Source organism: Misgurnus anguillicaudatus, chromosome 10 (assembly GCF_027580225.2).
Source record: "Misgurnus anguillicaudatus chromosome 10, ASM2758022v2, whole genome shotgun sequence".
Classification (NCBI taxonomy): domain Eukaryota; kingdom Metazoa; phylum Chordata; class Actinopteri; order Cypriniformes; family Cobitidae; genus Misgurnus; species Misgurnus anguillicaudatus.
The window spans coordinates 41,820,521-41,845,056 of record NC_073346.2 but is presented as its reverse complement, the minus strand read 5'-3'; the positions used below and the strand labels follow the sequence as shown (position 1 = coordinate 41,845,056).

General features: G+C 41.3%; 3 protein-coding genes across 9 annotated transcripts in view; 1 reads left to right on the top strand and 2 right to left on the bottom strand.

The window, feature by feature from the left end:
• LOC129448956 (intermembrane lipid transfer protein VPS13B) overlaps positions 1 to 6,380 on the top strand; it is a 78,135-nt gene extending 71,755 nt beyond the window's left edge. For both annotated transcript variants that reach the window (XM_073872660.1, XM_073872659.1), the window contains exons 48-60: positions 436 to 624; positions 707 to 853; positions 937 to 1,199; positions 2,213 to 2,340; positions 2,517 to 2,758; positions 2,958 to 3,073; positions 3,152 to 3,936; positions 4,010 to 4,186; positions 4,499 to 4,669; positions 4,773 to 4,949; positions 5,034 to 5,136; positions 5,292 to 5,541; positions 5,869 to 6,380. In XM_073872660.1, coding sequence (XP_073728761.1) covers positions 436 to 624; positions 707 to 853; positions 937 to 1,199; positions 2,213 to 2,340; positions 2,517 to 2,758; positions 2,958 to 3,073; positions 3,152 to 3,936; positions 4,010 to 4,186; positions 4,499 to 4,669; positions 4,773 to 4,949; positions 5,034 to 5,136; positions 5,292 to 5,541; positions 5,869 to 6,117 — 2,997 coding nt within the window. In that variant the 3' untranslated portion in view covers positions 6,118 to 6,380. The remainder of the gene's footprint in view (positions 1 to 435; positions 625 to 706; positions 854 to 936; positions 1,200 to 2,212; positions 2,341 to 2,516; positions 2,759 to 2,957; positions 3,074 to 3,151; positions 3,937 to 4,009; positions 4,187 to 4,498; positions 4,670 to 4,772; positions 4,950 to 5,033; positions 5,137 to 5,291; positions 5,542 to 5,868) is intronic.
• On the bottom strand, positions 6,368 to 18,358 carry LOC129448957 (regulator of G-protein signaling 22). 4 transcript variants are annotated; one of them, XM_073872664.1, is made up of 24 exons: positions 18,188 to 18,355; positions 18,076 to 18,104; positions 17,918 to 17,980; positions 16,185 to 16,364; positions 16,004 to 16,089; positions 15,567 to 15,636; positions 15,433 to 15,490; positions 15,101 to 15,344; positions 14,772 to 14,858; positions 14,357 to 14,624; positions 13,997 to 14,098; positions 13,718 to 13,912; positions 13,529 to 13,624; positions 12,865 to 13,022; positions 12,580 to 12,742; positions 12,344 to 12,496; positions 12,065 to 12,133; positions 11,648 to 11,809; positions 10,026 to 10,205; positions 9,783 to 9,938; positions 9,074 to 9,148; positions 7,824 to 7,908; positions 6,562 to 6,609; positions 6,368 to 6,480 (listed from the first exon to the last, which is right to left on the bottom strand). In XM_073872664.1, exons 1-24 carry the CDS (start codon positions 18,204 to 18,206, stop codon positions 6,368 to 6,370), a joined length of 2,859 nt encoding a protein of 952 aa, XP_073728765.1. In that variant the 5' UTR covers positions 18,207 to 18,355. The 4 variants fall into 4 exon arrangements, 3 of the variants coding, with proteins under 3 accessions (XP_073728765.1, XP_073728763.1, XP_073728764.1); XM_073872662.1 differs by having other exon boundaries at positions 14,772 to 14,933; positions 18,188 to 18,350; XM_073872663.1 differs by having other exon boundaries at positions 11,648 to 11,806; positions 14,772 to 14,933; positions 18,188 to 18,349.
• A 124-nt stretch (positions 18,359 to 18,482) lies between these two features.
• On the bottom strand, positions 18,483 to 23,115 carry fbxo43 (F-box protein 43). Of its 3 annotated transcripts, none has more exons than XM_055211681.2 (5): positions 22,956 to 23,115; positions 21,029 to 22,330; positions 20,828 to 20,930; positions 19,043 to 19,177; positions 18,483 to 18,878 (listed from the first exon to the last, which is right to left on the bottom strand). In XM_055211681.2, exons 2-5 carry the CDS (start codon positions 22,276 to 22,278, stop codon positions 18,630 to 18,632), a joined length of 1,737 nt encoding a protein of 578 aa, XP_055067656.2. In that variant the 5' UTR covers positions 22,279 to 22,330; positions 22,956 to 23,115; the 3' UTR covers positions 18,483 to 18,629. The 3 variants fall into 3 exon arrangements, with proteins under 3 accessions (XP_055067656.2, XP_055067654.2, XP_055067655.2); XM_055211679.2 differs by having other exon boundaries at positions 19,013 to 19,177; positions 22,956 to 23,114; XM_055211680.2 differs by lacking the exon at positions 22,956 to 23,115 and adding an exon at positions 22,855 to 22,930 and having other exon boundaries at positions 19,013 to 19,177.
• Between the last annotated feature and the right edge of the window lie 1,421 nt (positions 23,116 to 24,536).

Sequence of the window (24,536 nt, the reverse complement as noted above, 5' to 3'; positions counted from 1 at the left end):
TTTAAATTGTTTTCTTGAACATGACAATGAGTTCACTGTACTAAAATGGCCCCCACAGTCACCAGATCTCAACCCAATAGAGCATCTTTGGGATGTGGTGGAACGGGAGCTTCATGCCCTGGATGTGCATCCCACAAATCTTCATCAACTGCAAGATGCTATCCTATCAATATGGGCCAACATTTCTAAAGAATGCGTTCAGCACCTTGTTGAATCAATGCCACATAGAATTAAGGCAGTTCTGAAGGCAAAAGGAGTCAAACACAGCATTAGTATGGTGTTCCTAATAATCCTTTAGGTGAGTGTATATGGCTGTAGTTTATATATACATCTGTACACATGACTCATAAACTTCAACTTGATGTCATGATGATGAGTTTTAGGGTTATGTTACATAATAATCTTCTTTCGTGTGTGTGTGTGTGTGTGTGACAGGATGCGTTTCAGATTGGCATTTATTGGCCACAAACTAACACGGTGCACAAATCTCCTGCTGTGCGATTGGTCCATGAGGTGTCATCCCCACGGTGGCCAGAAGGGGGCGGAGCCGATGTCCTGCTATTGGATGAGGAGGGATACATACACACAGACATCACACTCGGAACTCAGCCAGGAAAACTGAAGGTGCATGTCTGTCTATTTGTGTTTGATCTGATCTGTCTTCAGCTAACCTGTCTGTCTGTCTGTCTGTCTGTCTGTCTGTCAGCTCTGTCAGTTGTGTGTGTCATCTTCAGTGAAATACGGGATTCAAGTTTTACAGATTGAGGATAAAACCATCCTGCTAAACAACACAACAAACACCATCAGGTGCAAAGCTGTGTTATCACAACACATGACTACAACACATGACCAGGTACAACACAAACACACACACACATCATTACTGTTGTTGTTAATGTTGATTCATATTAAATATATTTGATGTCTGTCCTTCAGGTCTATCAGGTCCCTGAGTCATCTGTGTTTACTGTGGGTCACGCTGGAGATCAGGTGTCTTGTCCTGTGGCCTGCTGGGATGTCGTGCGTCCTGCGTCTGAACTGTCAGAACTGAATACCCCGCCGTCATCCAAACATCTGCTGTTAAGTTGTGATGGTCAGGGTGATCTCTGGAGTCTTCCAGCGTTTGTGCGATCAGATTTCCCCAGACAGAGTGTTTGTGTACCAGTGGAGGCGACAAGACAAAACCCTTTCAACACGAGGTGCGTCTCAAAAACAACACACGGCCAAATGCAAGCGAGTTCCTGTTCAAAATGTTTCATTTGCATTACGGCATCACTGAAGATCCAATCCACCTCATTTTAATGGAGATCTTTTTTAAATAGTCAGCACTTCATAGCTTTATTATGAAACTGAGCGTCAATCATAAATCCAGACGGGCTCGTGCTTCTTGTTCATGCCAGGTGTTGCTTATCAGCAAACAGCAGATAAGTTTAGTCTTTATTAACTTCTGTTGTTATGTTCAGCCTGTAATCCAGTTCTGTGTCTTTCTGTGGTGATGATGTGGTGACAGCATTTGATGAATGTTTGTGTTATTATTTGGGGCAGATTGTTGTCTGGTTGTTTTCTGTTGTGCCCATCACTGTGTGAGTGCTGCAGTCATTTGGTCATTTCAGTATGATGATAAATCGCCTCATAGTCTCTAATCACAGTGCCAATGCTACTGATGCTACATTTAGTTCACGACTAATCACCCCAGTACTTAATTCTATACATTAGTACCAGAACTAAAGGGCTCATCATAGTTGTGCGTAAGTTCTACAGCGTAGCCATGATGCCGCAGGCTACACCTCAGTTTTCATAAATACTTCTGGGTCGTCGCCCGCGTCGATGTGCACTTACACATGCAGACCACTAGTAGGCAGTATCCACCCGTATAACCACAGTAGCAGCGCAACAGGCAAAGAAGAAGAAGCTTGGCCAGTAAACCCACAAACCCAGAAGAAGAAAGGCAGTTTGCTGTGTATGATTTGACAAGATTAGTTGTGATGGAGGTAAATAGACAGCGATTTTTGTTGAGTTAAATCCTCAACTTGACCCATCTTTGTTTTTACCGCCGCAAGCAGAAATTCCTCTGAAGAAATACAACACAGATCATTTTACATGACGAGAGGGGTGAGAGTGGTGAATTGTGGTCAGTAATTAACTGGGCTGTGTTTTACATGTGTGTGTTTGTGTGTCTGTGTGTGTTTGTGTGTCTGTGTGTGTTTGTCAGGGCTCTGGTTCTGACCTGTCAGGAGCATCTAGGCATCACATATCTGACTGTAAGTGAAGATCTTTGTCCACGGATGCTGATTCACAACCGCTGCCCAATGAAGCTGTTACTAAAGGAAAACCTCAAGGGTAACAAAAACACACAAACACTGATAAACGCACACAATTTAACCAGAATTTAATAATAATGTTATGTGCATGTTCCAGTAATGGTTCTTTGTGTGCATATGTGTTAGATTTCTTTACTGTCAAATGTCAGTATCATGTTGTGCGTGTGTGACAGTCGTGTTGTGCGTGTGTTTCAGAGTGTCCACGAGATGAAGTGTTTTGCAAGGTTTTGCCGGCGGTCTCTTCTGTTCATCATGAGCTGTTTCATCACGCCTCCAACTTTCCTGAGTGCAAACAGAAAGAGACGCTGCCCACTCTGCTACTCCGTGTTGTCACTGACACGCCTACTGATCCCATAACCACACCCATCAATCCCACAGACACGCCCAACACAACAAGTTGGACTGATGACATCGATATCAGCAACCCTGGAACACAGGTGACGCTACACTCACAGATACACGACAGCTGTGACTTTAGACCAGCAGAATTCAATCATTTGTGTGTGCGTGTTAAACCTTCATCTTCATTCAGAGTCAGTCATAATAAACTGCTGATAAGATTAATGTAAGACAGTTTCATCTGAAATGAAAGGGCACTGATTGGTTAAAATAATTAGTGTGTTGTGTGATTTGCAGGTTGTTTTCCTGCCTGGTTTTGGCTGTTTGTACATTGATGTGCTTCACCAGAGTGGCACCATAACACTGACGCTCGCACCCGAGAGCAGCACCGAAGACCTGATGGCACCTTACAGGTACAAAGTGTTGTTCATGTTGATGTTCTGTGTAACTGCACCAAAGGGCTTTACTTAGTGTCGGTGTGTTTGTGACAGGTTGTCCAATCAGAAGCTCTCGTTCAGGATCCTGTCGAATGAGGTGAGTGTGGCGCTCTGCGATGACATCACCACCCCGTCCAGATCCGTGGAGCTGTTACGTCTTACCGTTTCCAAACTGCTGCTTCATCTGCCGCCATGTGATTTGTCGATCGATGAAATCACCGCTCCGCCCATCCACACGCTCCGGGTGCACTGCGGCAGCCTGCAGGTGGACAATCAGCTGTACGACCGCGCCAGCTTCCACTTTCCAGTGATCGTTTGCCAAGAGCCGCAGACTGAGCCGGGCGTGTGTACGTGCGACCCCGGCCTGGCGCTCACCCCGCATCGCCCGGAGGAGTTCTGTGAAGCGTGTTTCCTGTCTGTGACTGTGTGCGTCTCCGCAGACTGGCAGCTGGACCGACTCGCCTTCCGCATCAAACCTGCACGCATCTATTTGGAAGACACCTTCATTTATTACATGAAAACGCTCTTCCGCACCTACATCCCAGAGTCCCTGCTGGCTGAGAGGGAGTCCGGGCGGAGAGAAGGCGAATGGCCGGCGGTTCCAAGCGAGGTCCTGGAGTCCATGCGTGCGCTGGAGAAGCCGGTGCATCTGCAGAAGCTGTCCATCGAAGCCGTTCATCTGCTCGTGAGCATCCACGCCTCTCTGAAGCTCTACATCGCGTCCGATCACACGCCGCTGTCATTCTCGACGTTCGAACGCGGACCGATCTGCACGACCCCGCGACAGCTCGTGCACGCGCTCGCAATGCATTACGCCGCAGGCGCCCTCTTCAGAGCGGGTGAGTCTCTCGCTCAAGTTCCTACAAAACAAATATCTGTTAGATTCAGACCTTTAGAATCTGTGTTGTTTAGGATGGGTGGTCGGTTCATTGGAAATCCTGGGCAGTCCCGCCAATCTGGTGCGAAGTATCGGGAATGGAGTGTCAGATTTCTTCAGGTTACCGTATGAGGGTTTGACTCGTGGACCAGGAGCTTTTATCAGTGGCGTCTCCAGAGGAACAAACTCATTCATCAAACACATTTCTAAAGGTGACAACGCAAACACTGAACCTCCACTGACTTTACATTGATAATAATACGTTTATAAACTATAGGGTTAGAGCGTGCTGTCAGCAATGCCGTGATGATGGGTTTGAATCCCAAGAAACATGCATACTGTCTACATGTCTAGCTTTAAAGGGATAATATGGAAAATGTTTGCATTAAAATATCCAAGATTCATATATATTTTGCTGGTATATATGTTGTGCTTTTGGTAGAATAATGGTTTTATGATCAGAGAAGGATAGGGAATGATTACACCTTTATTTACATGAGATTCTGGTTTTGGGGTCTCTGCAGGGACTCTGACGTCTATCACTAATTTGGCAACGAGTCTTGCACGTAACATGGACCGTCTGTCACTGGATGATGAGCATTACATGAGACAGGAGGAGTGGCGGAGACAGCTGCCCGAGACTCTGGGAGACGGACTGAGACAAGGACTGTCAAGACTGGGCATCAGTCTACTAGGTGAGACACACACACACACACACACACACACATTGTCTCTCTCTCTCTCTCTCTCTCTCTCACTGTCTGTCAGTCTGTAATGCTTGTTGTTTGTGTATACTAGGTGCCATCGCAGGTATTGTGGATCAGCCCATGCAAACATTCACACGGACTCTTGAGATGCCTGATTCAGCGAGCAGTGCAGCGCGTGGCGTCATCTCTGGAGTGGGGAAAGGCATTGTGGGAGTTTTCACCAAACCAATAGGAGGAGCAGCTGAACTTGTGTCACAGACGGGTTATGGTACATTCAGCAGTTAGACATCATACATGTTTGTGTGACATCATTTTCTGCAGATGTGATCGTTGTGTACGTTTGTGTTTTCAGGTCTCCTGCACAGTGCTGGACTTTCCCAGCATCCTCAGCAGCTGTGTCTGCCGACAGACAGAAAATCAGCAGACGCTGTCAACAGCCACGTCAAATACGTCTGGTAAACATGAACGTTCTGCTCTTCTTATACGTGAAGATAATGTGGACGATGAAACTTGTGTGATGCAGCTCAACTCACACAATCTCACTGTTACTTCTGCTGGCACCTGTGTATGTGTATAATTGCGTTGCTGTGTGTGTGTGTGTGTCGTATAGGAAGATGTTACAGTCTCTGGGTCGCCCGGCGCTACACATGGCTCTGGAGGTGTGTATGGTGAGCGGGTCCGGTCAGGAACACTCGGGCTGTTTGTTGCTCAGTGGAGAGGTTTTGTTTGTGGTCAGTGTGTGTGAGGACGCACAACAGCAGGCGTTTCCTATCACAGAGATCCAGTGTGAACATGACGCACACAAACCTGGACACATCACACTCACACTTCAGCAGCATCGAGTCTCTGGAGACACTGAGGTACACACTTCATTTAGATTTAATTGTGTTGATGGTTTTCCCTTTCATGATTGTAAGATCTGACAATAAGCCCTCAAAATAAAACTGAAATCTATCAACAGTAAGATTGGTCAGTATATAATGCATGACTAACAAATATTTACCACAAATTATAAAAAATATAAATGACAAATGAATGCAGTTTTGTGTCTTTTAAGTTGTTTGAAGATTTTTTTTATAATAAAGATCAATGGCAGGTATAAAATCAGTTAATGTTTTGTAAAAAAAACACTAAATACAAACATTAAGTCTCTTTCTCTTCTGTCTGTCTGTCTGTCTGTCTGTCAGGCTGATGGAGGTCGTGAGTGTCTCTCTGAGCTTCAGTATAATCGTCTGGTGGATTTCGTCACAGGAGCGTCTCAATATCTCTCACCGTCCACGTCGTCACTCAATCAGCCGACGATCGTCACTCCTGCCGAACCGCCATCGACTACAACTAAAACCTACCATTACCAGGCTGACCCGGCCTTTGCACACGTGTTTATCTGCAAGTTTACCATGGTGAAAAATAAAGCCCTTCGCATCGGGTTCCACTAACAGTCTTCATGGCAGACAATTATTTGTTCAAAGACTTTAACCCACGAGAAATGCTCAACTTTATAAATATAAAGAGTTTTGTTGTATTTATATGAATCTGTTTGTTTGTCTGTGATGCTGAAAACCAATATAAGGCCTTTCATCTGTATTTTTATAAGCAATGCACAAAAGATGATGGTTTTTATTTTAATAGTCCCTCCTCTATTCTGAGCTAAAGAATCGCTTTAAAATAAATGTTGATTAATAAATTTTATAAATTATAACCAAGATTTTTTGTAGGATTTTTCACATGTTGTCCTGTTGTGCAGTTTAGCTCTGTCTGGATGTTTGGACGCAAGCGGTTGTTTCTGTGCTTCTGTTGACCTGTGACACACAAACACAATGATTTCTATAGAGCTGATAGTGAGGAGGAGTATGAAGAGATGAGCGTCTTCATCATCTGACCTGTAGTCAATGTGTTTGTGAGTCTCAGACTGGATCCTGACCTTCTGTCTGTACAGAAAACATCATCACGAGGAGATTTAATTAAATGAGTCAATTATCATTCATGACCTCAGTTAACCCTAACCCAAAATAAGACTGGATAACTGGATTTTTGGAAATCATATTTTTGTAAACATTCTCACAAATTTAGTGATGCACGTCAATTTAAAGGGCCCATATTTCATGGCTAAAAATTACTTTGTGTATTTGGTGTAATACAATGTGTTTACGTGGTTTATGGTAAAAACATTTTTTTCCACATATCGTAAATTTTTGTAGCACCTCTAAGTCTCACCCATCTGTAAAAGGTCGTTTTTGTACAAAGCTCATCGTTCTGAGAAAGCGCGGTGTGAACCGATTGACCGAAATACGTAAACGTTAATGTGCCACTCCTTACCATGTTTTGAAAGATGAGCTCCCAAAGTAATAGTGAAAGCCAGGAGATACTACTGTATTTACTACCTTATCAATACAAGCCTGAATCTGACCCAGAAAACACAGTTGACTAAACTGATCGATCAACTTTACCAGCGTGATGCGAGTAGAACGTAACAGATCGGTAAGGTAAAGATCCTAAAACATAAATCCATTTCTGCATTTGTGATCGTAGAAACATTAAATACAGAAACATCGGCTACTTACAGGAAACCTTTAGACGAAGCCTTTGTGTCCATCCAGATTTGTAACTCTCCGGTGTTTAAAAATAAGTCCTTTTTGTAAAATGTGCAGCACACAATCGAACATGTGGGCTGTATTGCTGTGAAACATTGTTGTAAATGAAGCTGTCTGGTTTCTTAATGTTTACTCAATCAGAAGGCCAAACAAAGTCGTATGCCTTTCGCAGGGGAAAACACAGCGTCAACTCGACATGGCGGAAACAATAATACTACAGCGTGATTGAAAGTTAGACTCTCTATCTTTGTGTGTACATTAGGGCGGTTTTATTCAAATGTTCAAACCAGTATGACGTCGAACTGCATGAGCGTGTTGAACGAGTTGTTTTAGGTAGACGTGGATGAGGCTTCACTTTTAAAAAGATCTCTTTGGATTTGAAACTTTAATTTTTGCAACTTTACAGATCTTTCATGTGCACAGACATCATTTAACACTCTAAAAACTAAAGAAAACTTAAAATCAGGTCATATGACTCATTAAATTAAATGTCACTCAATGATACATTGAGCAGATCATGCTTTAAATCTGCATTTGAAGCATTTGCGTACCTGTCCCACATGATGACATCACTTCCTCCCTCCGAGTTGTCTCATGTTCCAGTGCTGCCATGTGCTTTGAGTAGCACCACGAGATCTGATGACAAAACAACCCAATTCACCATCGACAAATGTAAACAATGGCTTTCATACAGCTTCATTGGTGGAGTATCACACTATTAATGGTCTTGGGTTTGATTCCCAAAGAATTGGGATGTAAAATGTAAAAGTCACTTTGTGTATTGTAAATCACGACTTGCTGACGTCACAACAGGGTTCACACAGGCACCACGTCATAAACCAGCACCAGATTTCAGATTTAATATGTTAACCTAAATCAGGGTTCCCCAAATCTTACCCTGGAGGGCCGAGCGCTGCAGAGTTTAGCTCCAACACTGACCACCTGATAGGGTGGCCATTCATGCCAGTTCCGCCGGACACGTCCCGAACATGTTTTCGGGTTCGTTCTCCGGAAGTCGCGTTGGTCGACAGCATACGTCATCAAGGTTTAATATTTCAGGTTTAATTTCAGAAAAGCAACCGTTACTTTTCAAGGTAAGAATGAAGCTACAATGATTGTATGTCTTAAAAGAAATAGATCTTAATTTTCTTTAATGTATTTTAACTGAAATGTGAGAACCTATATGATGTATGCGGTCGAGCGACGCGGCTTCCGGAGCTGGCGCGAATGGCCACCCTATCAGGTGGTCAGTGTTGGAGCTAAACTCTGCAGCGCTCGGCCCTCCACCCGAAAACATGTTCGGGACGTGTCCGGCGGAACTGGCACGAATGGACACCCTTTCACCTGAGCAAGGTCTTCATGATCACTAGAAGATCACAGGTGGCTAAGTTTGATTAGGGTTGGAGCTAAACTCTGTAGTGCTCCGGACCTCCAGGATAAGATTTTGGGACCCTGACCTAAAAGGTTTAAACCCATTCAATCCCCACAGAGAAGATTGTAGTCTACAGTAATCAAAAATCTTGGTAAGAATCTGTAGTAGATAAGCTTTTTAGACCCATAAATTAAAAGTCTTAGTTCATGTAACTTTTTGACGTACAATTTTAAGTTCATTAAACTTGAAAGATAACATGTACAGATTAAACTGATCGTTTGTTTTATGAGGGGTCTGTTGGGAAGTGTCGTCTTAAATAAATCTGACAGTCCAGAATTGTCATGTTAGTTTTCTTCAGAGGTAAACTTGTCATGATTTCTTTTTGTTTTTCGTGATATATAGTCCTGATGTGTGAATGTGACCTCTGACCTTATAGGTGACCTCTTTAATTCCTGAATCCTCCTTCATCAGACCTTCATCAGTGAATGTATGCGGTTCATCGTCCTGTTCATCACAAACACACACAGATCGTTGACAAACTGCATTCAATATAAAAACATCTTCAGTGTTTAAACTAATGCTCACAGATCCATCTGTGGGTAACATCACGCCAATCTGAGTATGATCTGTTTCTATAGCCACAGCTAAATCAATCAACATAAAAGAATATTATCACAGTAAATACTGCATAATACTGAATTGTAGCATTAAATTACATCTGAATGCTTCTGCTAAATATCACAGAACACAAAGTGCATCTGGAAGTTCATGACACAATACAAGCTGTAGCTCTCAGAAAACTCTCAGTGTCTCTAGAAGCTGTAATGATGAGCTCTACAAAGACTATTACAAGATTTTAACATGTTAAAAGAGTTTAAGTAAAAGCAGAACCTAAAGATAAAGTGGACATAAAGAGGGGCTGAACACTTTTTAAAACGGTAAATTCTCTGAATTTGAACATTGTTGAAAACATTTGGGATAATGTAAGAACACACGTGAACAAAATACACAACACTGTGCTAGTAGTTTTTGGATATTTTTTATAAATCTTACATATTGTGCCTTTAAGTCCAGCACAGTAGTGATACTGGCCTTCATGACATAAGAATCACAGATGTGATGTTGTCACGTGATGTACCTCAGACAGCCTGTCGTCCTGCTCGTCCGTCTCTCTTCTGTCTCTCTCTCTCCACTGGTTCTCTTCCAGTACTCGGAGAACCTCCTTCTCACCCACAGCTGTGCGTAACGCCACAAAATCAGGCCAGTGTGTGAGCAGCTGGTTAAACACACACATCTGACACACACACACACACACACACACAGAAAGTTTAAATGTTGTGTTGTATCAGTCATTTATCAGCTGTTGTGTGATTGGTCAAACCTGTGCCTCTCTGAACACATATGGCCCGAGGGTTCGGCGCTGATTGGTGATGCGCTCCGCCAGCTCAGGAGGGATGTGGATCTGCAGTGTGGGATGGGCAGAAGAACTGATGAAACAACTGATGATGATGGAGATCTTCCTTTGAACCGTGACATCATCACAGTGAGAATGACACAGATCCTGATTCATACACAGAAAATATATCTGAACAACTTTAACCATTACACACACACACACACACACACACACACACACAAAACAACACACAAACAGAGTTCAACTGGTAGATCATTGTGTTAGTAGTGTCAGATGTTTGATCAACAGTAAACACGCAAACTATCCACCTTATTTTTGATGTAAATGTGGGCGCCGCCATCTTTGAGCTCCTTTATGTAAAACGTTTGGTGGTGAGCCACTAATTTAAGCTAATGATAGTCATATTGCAAGGGACACGAGTGGATTTTGAATGTTTATTATGAAATCCACGACGACTGGCATAATTTGTGCAGTTTGTGGTTGACATAATAGCTGGAACAAATGAAGTAAATCTCTACAAAACATTTGTTTTAACCATAATACACACACAAGAAATGAATGTGGTGCATGTATCCACGATCTGTATCATATCATATATATATATGTAGTTCTAAACGGAGATCTGATCTGTATGATCTGTATCCACACCTTTATCCTTTCATAGAAAACCTGAAAACCTTTCATAGAAACTGACAGTGAACAATTAAGACAATAACTGTTCAAAAACAACTAATATTATGCTGATAAAAATATGCTGATTTAGCTGGTTTATTCTGCTACTATATATTACAACAAATATATTATTACAGTACAGAATATATACGACATAAACTGCTTATTAGTTAATGTTTATAACAGTTCTTAATGTGTTAGGGTTATCATAAGCTCATGTCTTATCTACTGCATATATGTTCATAAAACGAAAACAATACTGAATAAATGTAATAGTTTAATATGTTTATTATGTTCAAATAACTTACAATGTGTTAAATGAAAAAGATGCTGCTCACTGTCGGACCGTGTGAAGCTCGATGTGTCGCCATAAAAACTCACACAATCTCAAAGTCAATTAAAAATTGCTGTTTAAAAAAACACACACCAGAGGGACACTTTAAACGTAGCACTGAAAAGGTTAAAAACATGAAGTCTTGGTCTATTTCATGTATAAACACTCGACTGACTTTCCCATTGTAAAGATACTGGTAAGCCTCTGAAGACCTGTCACTCGCCCATAATGATAATTGACGGTCCGGAATGTTTAGGCTCCTCCCAAACCTCCGTTTAGAACTACATATGATATGATATATATCAGGGCACTTCTTCATTTCCTCCTCTCACTGGTTCATACATGACAGGTGTTGTAAATATTTACCATAACTGTTTAAATCATGTTTTATATGGATTTTCTACCGGCCAGCTATTGAAACGGAAGTCTCGCACAAAGAAGGGAAATATATCACATCACTTACTCATGCGTTCGCAAATAAGGTGGATACTGTATGTCACTTTGGATAAAAGCATCTGACAGATAGATAAATGTAAATGAAACACATCTGTCAATGTTCCTCTCATCTCTAAATGTTCACCTTATATCTCTGAACCTCCAGCCAGAAGAGAAGATCATTTTCCAGCAGATCACCACAGACTGACAGAAACTTCTGGAACTGCAGACAGGTGAGAGGGTTTAACAGAGCCTTACGCAGAGAGACAGACACCTGAGACGAAGCCATCACACCTCCATTAACCTGCTGACAGACGGACGGACAGACAGACACAGATGAAGTGTGTATAAGAATTATTCTTTGCTACTAACATACTGCTTTTAAACCACAGATGACTACTCTATTAACCTAGTAAACATTGTCATGCACATTAATAAATCATCTCAAACACATTATGACATAACACAAGAACATTGAAAGGACAGAAATGTTTGGGCTGTTATAATACTGATGACAAAATCAAATCTAATAAAAAACATTACTGCAGGTCATAAGAGTCACCTTATAAAACTGCCGCCTTCTCTTGTTGTGACGGACGACAGGCTGCTGTTCACACATTACACCTGAAGACTGAACACACAGACACACAATTGTCATTGTCAGGTTTGTTGTGTTATTTATCCACCAAAATTTAATATAGAAGAGAGAGAGAATGAGTGAGAGACATAAATGTGTCTGTGGAGATAATATCACGTGACTTTAACTGTGATGATGCTCATTTATGTCCAACTATTGGTCCAGAAAGCTTGTTTAGTGATAACCAACTGAGTTTCATCTCACCTTGAGTTTGTGATGTGTGTTGAACTGGTGTGAGTTTGAGAGAAACAGCGGCAGCCAATGATCTTCTAAACGCTTCTGAACCACAAACTGCAGCTCAGTCAGAAGAGACACAGAGACACTGACACACACAAGACCAGTGGACATCTGCAACAACTACACACAAATACACTGAATGAGTGAGTGATTGTGTGTGTGCGTGTGTGAGTGATTGTGTGCGTGTGTGATTGTGTGTGTACCCTCATCTGTTCTTCTTCACTAGCAGGGCTGCTGGGTGCAAACAGAAAACTGTTATTGAAATATTTGGCTCTGATGTTTGAGTATCTCTCCTCCAGAAGTCCTTCATCACTGGCAGGAGTTTTCTTTAGCTGCTCCACATCCAGCCAGTACTGCAGATCCATACTACACACACACACACACACACACACACACACACACACACACACACACACAGAATGCAGGTCATTAAATATACCTCGATAATAAAGTATCTTATGTTCATCTACAATGTGGCGGCACCTGACCTGGCTGAATTCTTCTCGAGGAAAGAGAGGAAAAGCTGAAGTTCTGAATGATTCTGGATGAAAGAATGAAGGCGGAGTCCACGGAACTGAAGAGGAACCTTTGACCAAAGATCTGGAGCTCTGGTGACCTCTGCTGGTGCAGAAGAAGCTCTAAGCACCTGTAAGATAAACCAGCACAACATCACCCAACTCAAACTATTTCTGCTTAATAAAGACATTTAACTGAAATCAAATGTTGTTCAACTGCACTGGGAACAGCACTACACAAATAAAACTAAACTGAAGAGTGTAGGTTACAGCCCTAATGGTTAGAGAGTCGGGCTTGTAACCCAAAGGGTCACTGTATTGAATGATTGACCACTGTGTGTTTCTCTGTGTGTGTTTCTGTGTGTGTGTTTCTCTGTGTGTGTGTTTCTGTGTGTGTGTCTCTGTGTGTGTGTCTCTGTGTGTGTGTCTCTCTCTCTCTCTCTCTCTCTCTCTCTGTGTGTGTGTGTGTGTGTGCGTATTCACTGGGTGAAGTAAAACTAGAGGTCAATTCTAGGTCTTTTCTAGATGTCAACGTCTAGATGCGTGTTGTGTTAGAGTGCATCACAATAACAGAGCACACTGTTTGGGTACTGCATCCCACAATGCAATGTGTTATGTAACTGTGTATATGTGCTACCTGCCGCAGGTTTTTTGTCTGGGCATGCGTGTATAGATTTTGCAGCATCTGGTAGAGTTCAGTCTCTGCACAACGCACTTCATCCCTCAGTGCCACCTGCAGACCACAGAGACGATCAATACTCAATCATCTGGCCATGTACTGTTAACAGAATGTGATGATGATGATGATGATGGTGGTGGTACCGACCTGTTTCAGTGATTCTGTCAGCTGCGCGGAGAAGAGTGTCCACGGCTCCAGCAGGATGGTGAGTGCATGTTCTTCCGCCTGATCAAATAGATCCTCAAACGCTGGACTCAAATGGGCCAGAACACCTTTTCTGTTCTCCTCACTCAACCTAATGCTCATCTGAGCTCCACTGCAAAGGTACGAGCTGTACAAGAGCTGAGATTAAAGAAAAAGTGTTGTGTAAAAATGTGTATATATGTGTGTTTGTGTGTGTGTGTACATGTGTGTGTGTGTGTTCACCTGAGCTGTGTGCTGTACTCTGTAAGGATCAAATGTAGTCATACAGAAGAGCTGAATGTACTGCAACAGTTCTGAGCAGAAATGAACGGCGTTCTCCCACAGCTAAACAAACACACACAGACTTTAGACAGACAATATAAATATATTTATACCACAGAATGCAAAGCTTTCTTCTAATTGGTTGAGAAATGTTCCACAGGTATGCATTATTTTTTTATAAACGCTCACCTGACCTGTCAAATGTCTTAAAATAACCACCAGAGCAATGTCTGTGGTAACAGCTCATGTGTATTTCTGACCAGAATATTCATCTCTAACAGACAGCTAAACATCAAACAAATTCACTTTTCATGCTTATACCTGATTCCCTGAATTCCGACAGAAATGTGTGAAAGTGAAGCCTGATCTGGGTTCAGTGAGTAGAACATCCATCAATGAAGCCATTTCACTGCTGTCCACCGTCTTTTCAGTGCAGGTGGAGGTGGCCCGCTGTACTGCTGTGTCTGCGCAGACTGAAAACGGCACATGCGCAGCTGCAGACAGGTGTGAGGTGCTCATACACACAGGATTCAATATGAGCTGTGATACGGGCCAGTGATCAGACAGACAGCATGTAAAACGCTGACCCCTGAAACACACACATATTTCAGTAAATGTGCAGTACAAATATGATGTGTGTGTGCGTGTGTGTGTGTGTGTGTGTGTGTGTGTGTGTGTGTGTGTGTGTGTGTGTGTGTGTGTGTGTGTGTGTGTGTGTGTGTGTGTGTGTGGTTACCAGTAGAGAATCAAGGTTTCCAGCAGTCTGGACTGAACATGAATCAGTGTGTTGAACTGCCAGCTGATGCTGTGGTTTAATCTCAGTCTAGAGAGAAGTTCAACATTCAGAGCTGTCGAGCTGCTGCTGTACACATACTGACTCTTCATCCACACTAAATACCTGTAACACAAACACAGATCAGACTCATTACTAAACACAGCACACGTCAGTGGTTTCTCTGAACATACTTAAGAGGTCACAGAAGTCACATTTGCGTTTTAAAAGAACTTCTAGCGTACACACACACACACACACACAGTTTTATTTGGAGAGCATTACTCAAGCACCTGCTCTTTGTCTGCGTGTTGAGCGTCTTCAGTCGTTCGACATCCATCCACAGACCCAGAATCTTCTCCCCCTGCCCACCAACCAGAGACCTTTTAAAATCCACAAATCTCTCTCTGGCACCATGGACACCAGACAACATCAAGCCGCTCTCTCTGGTGACCGGGGCTCGGGTTTGAGAATGAGGTGTTTGTCTCTGTGTGAGGTTCTGTTGGGTTGGGTTGTGTTTGTCAGTCTTAACTCGACCTGTGCACAAAACAGGTTTAGTGTCCATTTCTTTACACTCCTCCTGTCATTATAATGTTAATGATTTCTTTGCAGCGTATCTGTCTACCCTGAGCTGTGCACTGATGAATCGTCTCATGCCGGTGAATCTCTGAAGAGCTGCAGAACTGCTCACACACACAGAATAGATTTTATTTTACAGTATTTACTCTGGTAAACACATTCATTTAGGGTTTTATGTACCTCCTCACACAGCTGTTTGTGATGTTCTGGTCTCTCTGGACCACTGAGCTGAGACAGACATTTAGCCAACCTGTGTAAAAAGCCCACAGAGCAAAAGACAAGAGAAAATCATCTGGCTTTACAAGTGTTTACAGTTGCATTATAAAATAAAACATGTGCAACATATTTTATATGCAAATACTTGATGCTTTTTTTCTAAACAATGTACATATTGTCATGCAATGTTTACTTATTTGTGATGTTTTACTCTAATCTTGTTTATAACATGCACCTTCTCTCATGTCCTGTATTTATTATTTCGCATTGCAGTAAATTCTGTGTAATGTTAATAGTCGGGTTGCTAACGCAATCTTATTTCTCATACAGGCCACTTAACACACAGATTTCTATTAATCTATAAAGATTACAACAAATATCCACACAGTGTCTGATCTCACCTGTACTCAAAGTAAGTGTCACTCTGTAGAAAGAGCGAGAGTCTGTCTCTCTTCAGCCACTGGATGGTCTGATCTCGGTCTAAACACTACAAGAGAAAACACATTTCATTTCATCTGTCTGAACACATGACAGCGTCAAACACCTGAGGACGGCATTCATCCAGTGCGTCGAAACACATACAGTGACCGTGTAACGGTTGTCTTGAACCGGTTCTGGTGGGAGCCAGTTTGGATCGGAGAGCGTTTTTGACTGGAGTTCATGTAGAGAAGATCTGATTCGACAAGACAGATCTTCAGCTGTCTGACTGAGCAGCTCAAAGCCTGCAGAGATCCGATCATATCTGACAGCTACACCAAACACCTGAAACACAAACACACACACACGGGTGTGCTTTATGAGTGTGAGCGACTCAACATCATCACTACACAGTACAGTAAGGACGCTGTAGTTGTGCTTATTCTTTATTCTTATTTTCATGTTCATTACCATTAAACTGCATTAAACTGTGTAAAGGGTTGTATAAATACGGGTTTAGGGAAATTTCAACTTGAGTGTTATTGAAACTAAGTGGCGGCCGGTGACTTCTTTTTCGAGGGTGCACGATGTATTTAGCCATCATGTGTGTGGCTCATCATGTCAAAATATGTGTTTGACGCGTTATGTAAACTTATGTGCATCATGTGTCATGTAAAAAAAATACATGCCTGCTTTATACAGGTGCCCCTTTTTATATATATTTTGTTATTTATTTTAGTATGATGTTTCTACTTTAAATGCACAAAACCTTTATCTTAAATATTTATTATACTGTGTTGGCTATATATGCAGCAAGAATAAATCGTACTATATTTGACTTGTGGAGCATGTTTATCACCCCTTTTGTCTTCTTTTGTTTTATTTATTGTTTTTATAACTGAATCAGAGAGAAAGAAGTATTTTGATTCAACCACACGTTGATTTATTTTTTTGCTCAATATGTTGACACAATGCTATGTTGTCCCTCATTTTGTAACCCTCTGATTTAAAAAAACAACATAAAAATAAGATTTAAACAAAATACGTTTCTGTAGCAGACACTTTGAATTGGTTTATAATAAAAGAGACGCTTGTGTTTCTCTTAATCTCGTGTGTAATCAGAGTGTAATGTTAAGTGAGTGTCTTAAATCCTTCTGATGCATCTGCAGCAGGTATGTATTGTGACATGACATATATGATGCACATAGATTCACATGACACAACGAACACACATTTTGACATGACGAGCACCACACACACCTAAAACACTCTAACACATATTTTGCACCCCTCAAAAGAGAAGTCACTGTTAAAACATCTGAAGTGTTATAGAGTTACATTCACAAACACTTGCTGCTTTATTTGTTTAGACCTTTAAAGTACTGTACAGCTTCATCTTGAGTGACTTATGAGGTCTTATTTCAAACAAACAGCCTGTGTTTAATCACCACAATTATCAAAGATATTGGATTGAACTAGATTAAACACTGATAGAAATAAGGGGACATTTAACGATTAATAGTGACTGAAGTCTTGCCTTCCAGTTAAAAGAGCCAATCAATAATCAATAAAGACTGACGACTCTTTAAGAGTTTGGTTAAGAAACCCAAGTTATGGTACAGTTGGTCAGATGTAATTGTTGATCAGAAAATATGTTGTTTATTATATTTGGTTTTAGGGATATCTGTCTGTCCCCATTCAAGTAGATAGTTTAGCCTTTGTATTAACACTCATACTTACATAGCCTGTCTATGAAAAAAATCTGGATAAATTTTTATTAAACAATGTAACTAACAGGGGAAACTTTATTGCTTTTTCTCGAGTTTTTTTTTTTTGCTACTAACACAGCAGTTTATCTGCATGTTAAAGTTGAATAAAGTAAAACGATTGATTCTCACTGGCAGCAACAGAAAGTCGTTAAAGAAGTCGACGAAGATCTGATCAGATGTCAGATGTTCCTCCTGTTCAAAAACAGATTCACTTTAGTAAAGTTACACATCATCATCATCATCATCACCACACATACAGAAACATTGCGACACCGGTCTGTACTTACGAAGTTGTCGCTCGTTATCTCCGGTAAATCTGAAAACAAACGGAAAACTGCGTCACACATACGGGAATAACAACACCGAACCGATATAATCTAAATTAAGATCGAAACTCACCCGGAATCGCTCGATACATCGCGAAGAGTTCAGCTGATCTGATTCAGACAGAGCTGCTCGCGCGTCAGATCGCGTTGTCATGGTGATGAAACGCCAAACTCGGGTTCAGATATTCAAGTTTGTAAAACACAGCAAACTCAATACATGAAATTAATGTAAATGGAAGAACAAAAACAATTATAAAACCTTCGATTACAACATTTAAGGACTTCAATTGTTTAATTTCTCTGAAGTGACTTCTTATCAACAGTTGATGGTTTTTACTCAGAATAAAGAAACAAAACCAACAAGAGTATAAAGATAAAAAAGGTTTTATTTAAAACAATGTATAAAAACATCCATGTAAAGAGCAAAAATGATTTCTGTACACAAGTGCAAAACTCTGAGGTAATTCAATATTTAAAAAAAACACAGACAGACAGACAGAGAAACGGACAGAAACTCAGAGTCTTTTGACATTACGTTTGCTCTGAGCGCTGCCGGGCAGAAGATCCCTACGACTCCTGCGTCTGCCGGACAGATGAGTGCAGTCTCTGGATCCGTGAAACTCACACAAACACAACGTACAGAACCGAAACCTGCAGTCGGCCCAGCTGCACAGACCCTCGGCCCGCAACGAGTGACAGCGAGCTGCATGTTGACAGCGTGGACACGGCTTTAAAAATTCATCACTGAACAGAGTTTTGGCCACCTGATGAAGAGAGAGAGAGATCACAGTTCATATACAAACTCAAAGTTGAATGAAATGTTTAATTATGTAGTTACACAATCGACATTCTTGTCATTTGTGCATTCGTTTCTCAAGAGAACTTCTCTCCCACACACCTGAAGGAACTCGATGCGTTTGGTGCTGACCGGTCTCTCTGTGTTTTGGGTCGGGGTCTGGGGTGTGTGTGGGGTTCTGGCCTGAGCCTGAACTCTGCTCAGAGCCGATCTACAGCTTAGCGTTAGCCTGGTGTCAGCATCCGAAACATGCGCCAATCTACCAGTCTACAGATGGACAGAAACAGACAGACAGACAGACAGAGAGACAGACAGTCAAATACCAGCAGACACATGCATACCCATCGAGAAAATGCATCAGCCCACAAATGTCCACAACGGCATACATCACAGATTTCTGTAGCATGTAAACAACGTATATGAATTTTCAAATAACACTTCCCAAAATGTGCAGTACGCGGTTGACACTGAAAACTACTGTAGCTCATAATAATGCAGCGATCGATTACTAGTGTGATGAATGAACTGGGCACAACTACAGAGTTAAGGTAAAATGGCAAAGTCATTTTCAAGATCATAACTATAGACGTTTCATGGGACGTATGCGGTTACGCATCTGGACTAAACTTAACTTCCAGTCTCCGTTTGTTTAATGGTCTGGTTAGTGGCTAAATTGAACTGGAACAAATATCTCAACAAAAATTCAGTTTCCTAAAGATGAGAGGAGACGTCGATCATGGATCAGCGCTATGTGAAGGGAGATTTGACAGCTGATCTGAAGTTAAGATTGTATAGATTATATAGTACACATCTTTCACAGTAACGTTAGCTCAGGGGACACTTCACAAGACTTTTTTAAGATGTCAAATAAATCTTTGGTGTCACCAGAGTACATGTGTGAAGTTTTAGCTCAAAATACCATATAGATAATTTATTATAAGATGTTAAAATTGCCACTTTGTAGGTGTGAGCAAAAATGTCCTGTTTTTGTGTGTGTCCTTTAAAATGCAAATGAGCTGATTTCTGCACTAAATGTCAGTGCCGTGGGTGGATTATTATAATAAGATCCCCTTCTGACATCACAAGGGGGGCCAATTTCAATGAGCTCTTTTTTCACAGGCTTATAGAGAATGTTTTACCAAAACTAAGTTACTGGGTTGAGATTTTTCACGTTTTCTAGGTTAATAGAAGCACTAGGGACGTTATGAAGCACTCTTCCATGTTTATGTCCCCTTAAAAAATAACCACTAGAATAACGTTTACGGTAAAAGTGGTATAAGACGAATAACTGACTTTGAATTATTTGTAAATAATGCACAACTGGGTTGTAACTCCTAAACCCTGCACAAGGTTACGCCAAAACACAGCCACTACACTTGTATACTGTATAACAATACTAGCAGGTGCACTAAATGTTTTTATTGCCAAACTCATGCAGCCCTTCTGCTGTAGACAATGCGGTTTAAAACTCCTGAAACGCTGCCCAGCACCTCTTCGTATATGTACTTTAGCAGCAGTTACACCAAACATCTACAAACACACACAATAACCCACAACTGGAAGTAACTTAAAGTGACAGCAGATTATTTTGGATTTGAAATGCACTTTGTTTTAGCTTGTGAAATAATAATTCAAATAAATACTTGCTTCTAATGGCAAAGCTCAGATGCTTTTTTTGACAAAATATAAGTTTGTCACTAAATAAAAGAATGTTCTGTTGATTTGGCTGCAGAATGTTTTTCTGAACATTGCTAGTACCGGATCATACGGAAACAAGGACCATCAAACCGTGATACGAATCAAACTGTGAGAAATGTGGACCGCCCCACCCCTAACCTTGGGTGTGCATTATTTTCAAATAATTAAATGGCCCAACATCAATTATTCTTTACGTATTCCCTCCCATTAGAATCTCACCTCTATTGCAACTTTTAACTCTTTGATGTGACATTTCCTTCTATAGGAGGCTTTTCTGTCTTCAGAGATGATGTCATTCCAGTCTTCAGAAACCTGCCCAAATCTGCAAGCAAAAACTATTTTATATTCTTCTTCTCCATAATAACAACCAAACAAACAAACAAATCAAACAAGGAATAAGCTGAACTCGGGTTCAATCACCTGAAGATGTCAGCTGCTGACAGAAGACTCAGAATAACGGCTAGTATGTGTCTCAGGTTTCGCATCTTGAGTTCCACAACGATGTCCACTTTGTCCAGGCCCATTTTCCGGCCAATGAGCCCCGAGAGAGGAAAGCCGGCCCCGCTGGGTCCGTCTTCGTCTGACAAACGGAGCAGCTCCTCTAAACTGGTTTGCTGCTGTAGCCCACGTGTGCTTCGACAACTTATGGCATGCACGACCTGCAGCGCCGGAGTCAGAGACAGGTCGTGCATCTTCTGTGTGGCGGCACCCAGCGGGGTTCTGTCTAAAAACACACTGTCCTTACTCACGTGGGCATCCGACTCACGCCGCTGCTCTCCGGCTACGTCCTCGGACTGCGAACCCCCCTCTCGAAGAGTGGACAGCCTTCGCTGTCTCTCCAGTCGTGAGCGTCTCCTCTCTTTGCTGCCCGAGGACAACGGCAGCACCAGCTCCTGGAAAGACCCGTCGTGATCGATAGAGTCGTCGTGCGATTTATCCAGACCCAGAGAACTGAATCCGCTGTCCTCTGAGGTCAGGGAGGGCGTCTCCAGGACGCTCAGTTTCTGCTTTTCTGACCTCAGAGGGGACCTGAAGGGATCACCTGCAACCTGCATTAAGTCATTTACTGGCGGAGAAGCAGCGAGACCAGCTATGATGCTTTCATCGAGATCTGGCTCATTTAGGGAATTCTGACCTAGCATTGGGTTCATGTGACCTCCACACTTGCCATTGTCAAGGGTTGAAGTAATCGCTTCAGAAAACAGAAGACGGCGCTTTCGACAGGAGAAATCCAGATCGTCGGGTTTTAAAGTGCTGTAGGTCAAAGGTCCGGTCGGGCTGATGTCTAGAGAGTCAAAGCTCTCGTCTCTGCAGTTCACGAGATCTTTGGAGGTTTCTCCAGGTGATTCAGCGACGCCGCAGTCACTCCCATCAGCAGAGCCCGACCGGGACATAAGCAGACGTCGGCGGAGTGACGCGTCCTTTTTTTTGATCTTGGGAGTCTCGCACCAGCCCGTTTGGACAGGTGGTTCCCTCTGTGAATCTTTCATGTCCTTCGACCGTCTCTGGTCTTTTCTGTGGGACGAGCACACCTCACGGTTTTCTTTGGTGCTGCTGAAACGGCACGACTGGGCGTCTTTTCTGGGCGTGTAGCGCCGGCCTGTACCGTGACCACAGGTCTGATATTTTACACCCTGAAAAGGATCAGACATCACCTGTGTGCTCTCCATTATCTCCAGCTGGTCTTTATCAAACACTTAATGGCCCAAAACCGCTGTCAACCTACAAACAGAGTAAATCACAGTTAATCTCTGGCTGATCATTTCACAGCTAAAGATGTAAATGTGCTCATGGTTTACAAGTTAGTAGTGTTGCTGGAAATTCATTCAGCTACATATAAAACTATAATATGAGGATGAAAGCAAATTCTGTCAGGTATTAGAAATGAAGTGTTGTTCATCACTGTATGTTCATTAATAAAGCGACAGGTGACGGTTACTGTTGCTATGGTGACACGCTGAGAGCTTTCCCTCCTTTAGATTTAAATTTAGCGCGGATTTAAACGCTAGTGCACGACACAGTGTCTGAGCGTGCACACGCCGGGTCACAAGCAGTACAGTAATAAGAGTTTATATGAAACACATTGCCCTTTAATACGTCTAGAAAAGCACGCGCGTCACCTCACTGCTGACAGAGTTAAAAAAAGGCGCTAAAATGAGATTTTAAGAATCGAAACATCAGTCAAAACAAACACAATCATACAAACACACACACTGACTGACATAAGCTGCGTCTCAACTCACGACCTTTATAAAACACACCGGAAGTGATGTGTCTCCAGAATGACACATTAACGAGAAACAAAGGTGTAAAAGTTCGTGAATGAATGAATGAATGCTGTACTCACTCGCGTGTTATCAGAGTTTCATGCTGCTACCGCTGCTCAGGGTGAGAGAGAGAGAGAGAAACGCTCATCAGCAGCTCAATGAGGCTCCACCTTTCAAATTTCGAGCCCATGTTTCTGATTGGACGTGGATTTAAAGAGACACCCAATTATTAATAGTGCCCAAATATTTTTTCAGCAGTTAAAATGTTTCAAAATGCAATATTGTTTTCACTTTCTACATAAGCAAAATAAATCTCAAATAATTTACTAAAGAAAAGTTTATAAAAATGCCTGCTGATGTGATCATCTTCTGCGACCAGGCAGCAAACATCACAGCACTAAAAAAGAAAATGTCAGCATCACAATACAAACTACAAAACTTATTTGTGACCCCGGACCACAAAACCAGTCATAAGGGTCAATTTTATGAAATTGAATTCATAATTATTAAATACGCTTTCCAATGATGTATGGTTTGTTAGGATATGAAAATATTAATTTGCCAGAGACAGAACTATTTTTAAAAAAATTGATTCTGAGGGTGCACAATTTTTTTTTTTTTTTTTTTAAGAAAATTGCCTTTGAAGTTTTCTAAAATGAAGTCCTTCGTGACACATATGACCTAATAATGTTTTGCAATAATTTTTTAAAAATGTATTTTTTAGCTATTGGTGCTACTTATGACTAGGTGGATGACATGAAAGTATCGCGAGAGCGATTCGAGAAATTACACGGAGAAGTCTGCTTTCGAATTGTCTCGCGGTACTTTGATGTCATCTGCCTGTCGGTTCGTGCAGAGTCGTGCCTCACCACATTGTGCTTTTGCTAAATTTTCCCCGAGACTAATCACTTGGAAATGTTCTTTTAAGACAATTATTTTGGAAATAATTACATACAAGAAAACACTTTTGTTAATTTTGATGCTATGCTAAGATGTTGTTCATATGCTGAGGGTAATAATCTAAGGTTTGTATTTAATTATATTATTGCCCCTTAAAGGAAATTGGATCAAAAAATTCTTAACTTTGAACATTTTAAAATGCATGTCATACTTGGAAACAATATCAAAGTGTAAAAACTTAAAAGCGAGGAAACCCATAGGCCTACGGCAAAAAAAAATATTTTTAAATACATTTCAAAATATATATTTCAAAATATACAAAACATTGCTGAAAAATATATTTTGGAATATGTTTATAAAAATGTATTTGCACTGCTATATTTTTTGGCCATTTTTGATATGAATTTGAAAAAGAAATAAAGCATTAAAAGATATATTCACCTTACTTTAATTTAAGGAAATATATTCACGTCGCATTGTAAAAAAACTTTGTTTATGCTACGAACCTGTAAACATAACCGTTTTTAAAGGTTAAAATAAAATGTATTTTCAACTTCTAAAATATACTTTATACAATGAACTTATACTAATATATTTTTGCAAAGAATACATTTTTTGCCAAATTAGAAATGTATTAATGGTCAGGGTCAGTAATGACCAATGTTACTGACCAATTTTAATCGCCATTAAAGATTTACGAAAACAAAGTTTTAAAAGTTGTTGTTGTTAAACTTCTTATAACTTCTGGGCCGATAAGCACC

Excerpts from the sequence above, each read along its gene's own strand:
- LOC129448957 (XM_073872662.1), bottom strand. Across the intron at positions 15,491-15,566 it reads ACAAACAGCTGTGTGAGGAG|TTCTGCAGCTCTTCAGAGAT; the intron begins GTACATAAAACC and ends GTGTGTGAGCAG. Across the intron at positions 9,149-9,782 it reads AGGACGACAGGCTGTCTGAG|GACGATGAACCGCATACATT; the intron begins GTACATCACGTG and ends TGTGATGAACAG.
- fbxo43 (XM_055211679.2), bottom strand. The coding sequence starts at position 22,278 with ATGGAGAGCACACAGGTGATGTCTGATCCTTTTCAGGGTGTAAAATAT. Across the intron at positions 19,178-20,827 it reads AGTTAAAAGTTGCAATAGAG|ACTGGTAGATTGGCGCATGT; the intron begins GTGAGATTCTAA and ends GTCCATCTGTAG. Across the intron at positions 18,879-19,012 it reads AACGCATCGAGTTCCTTCAG|GTGGCCAAAACTCTGTTCAG; the intron begins GTGTGTGGGAGA and ends TCTCTTCATCAG.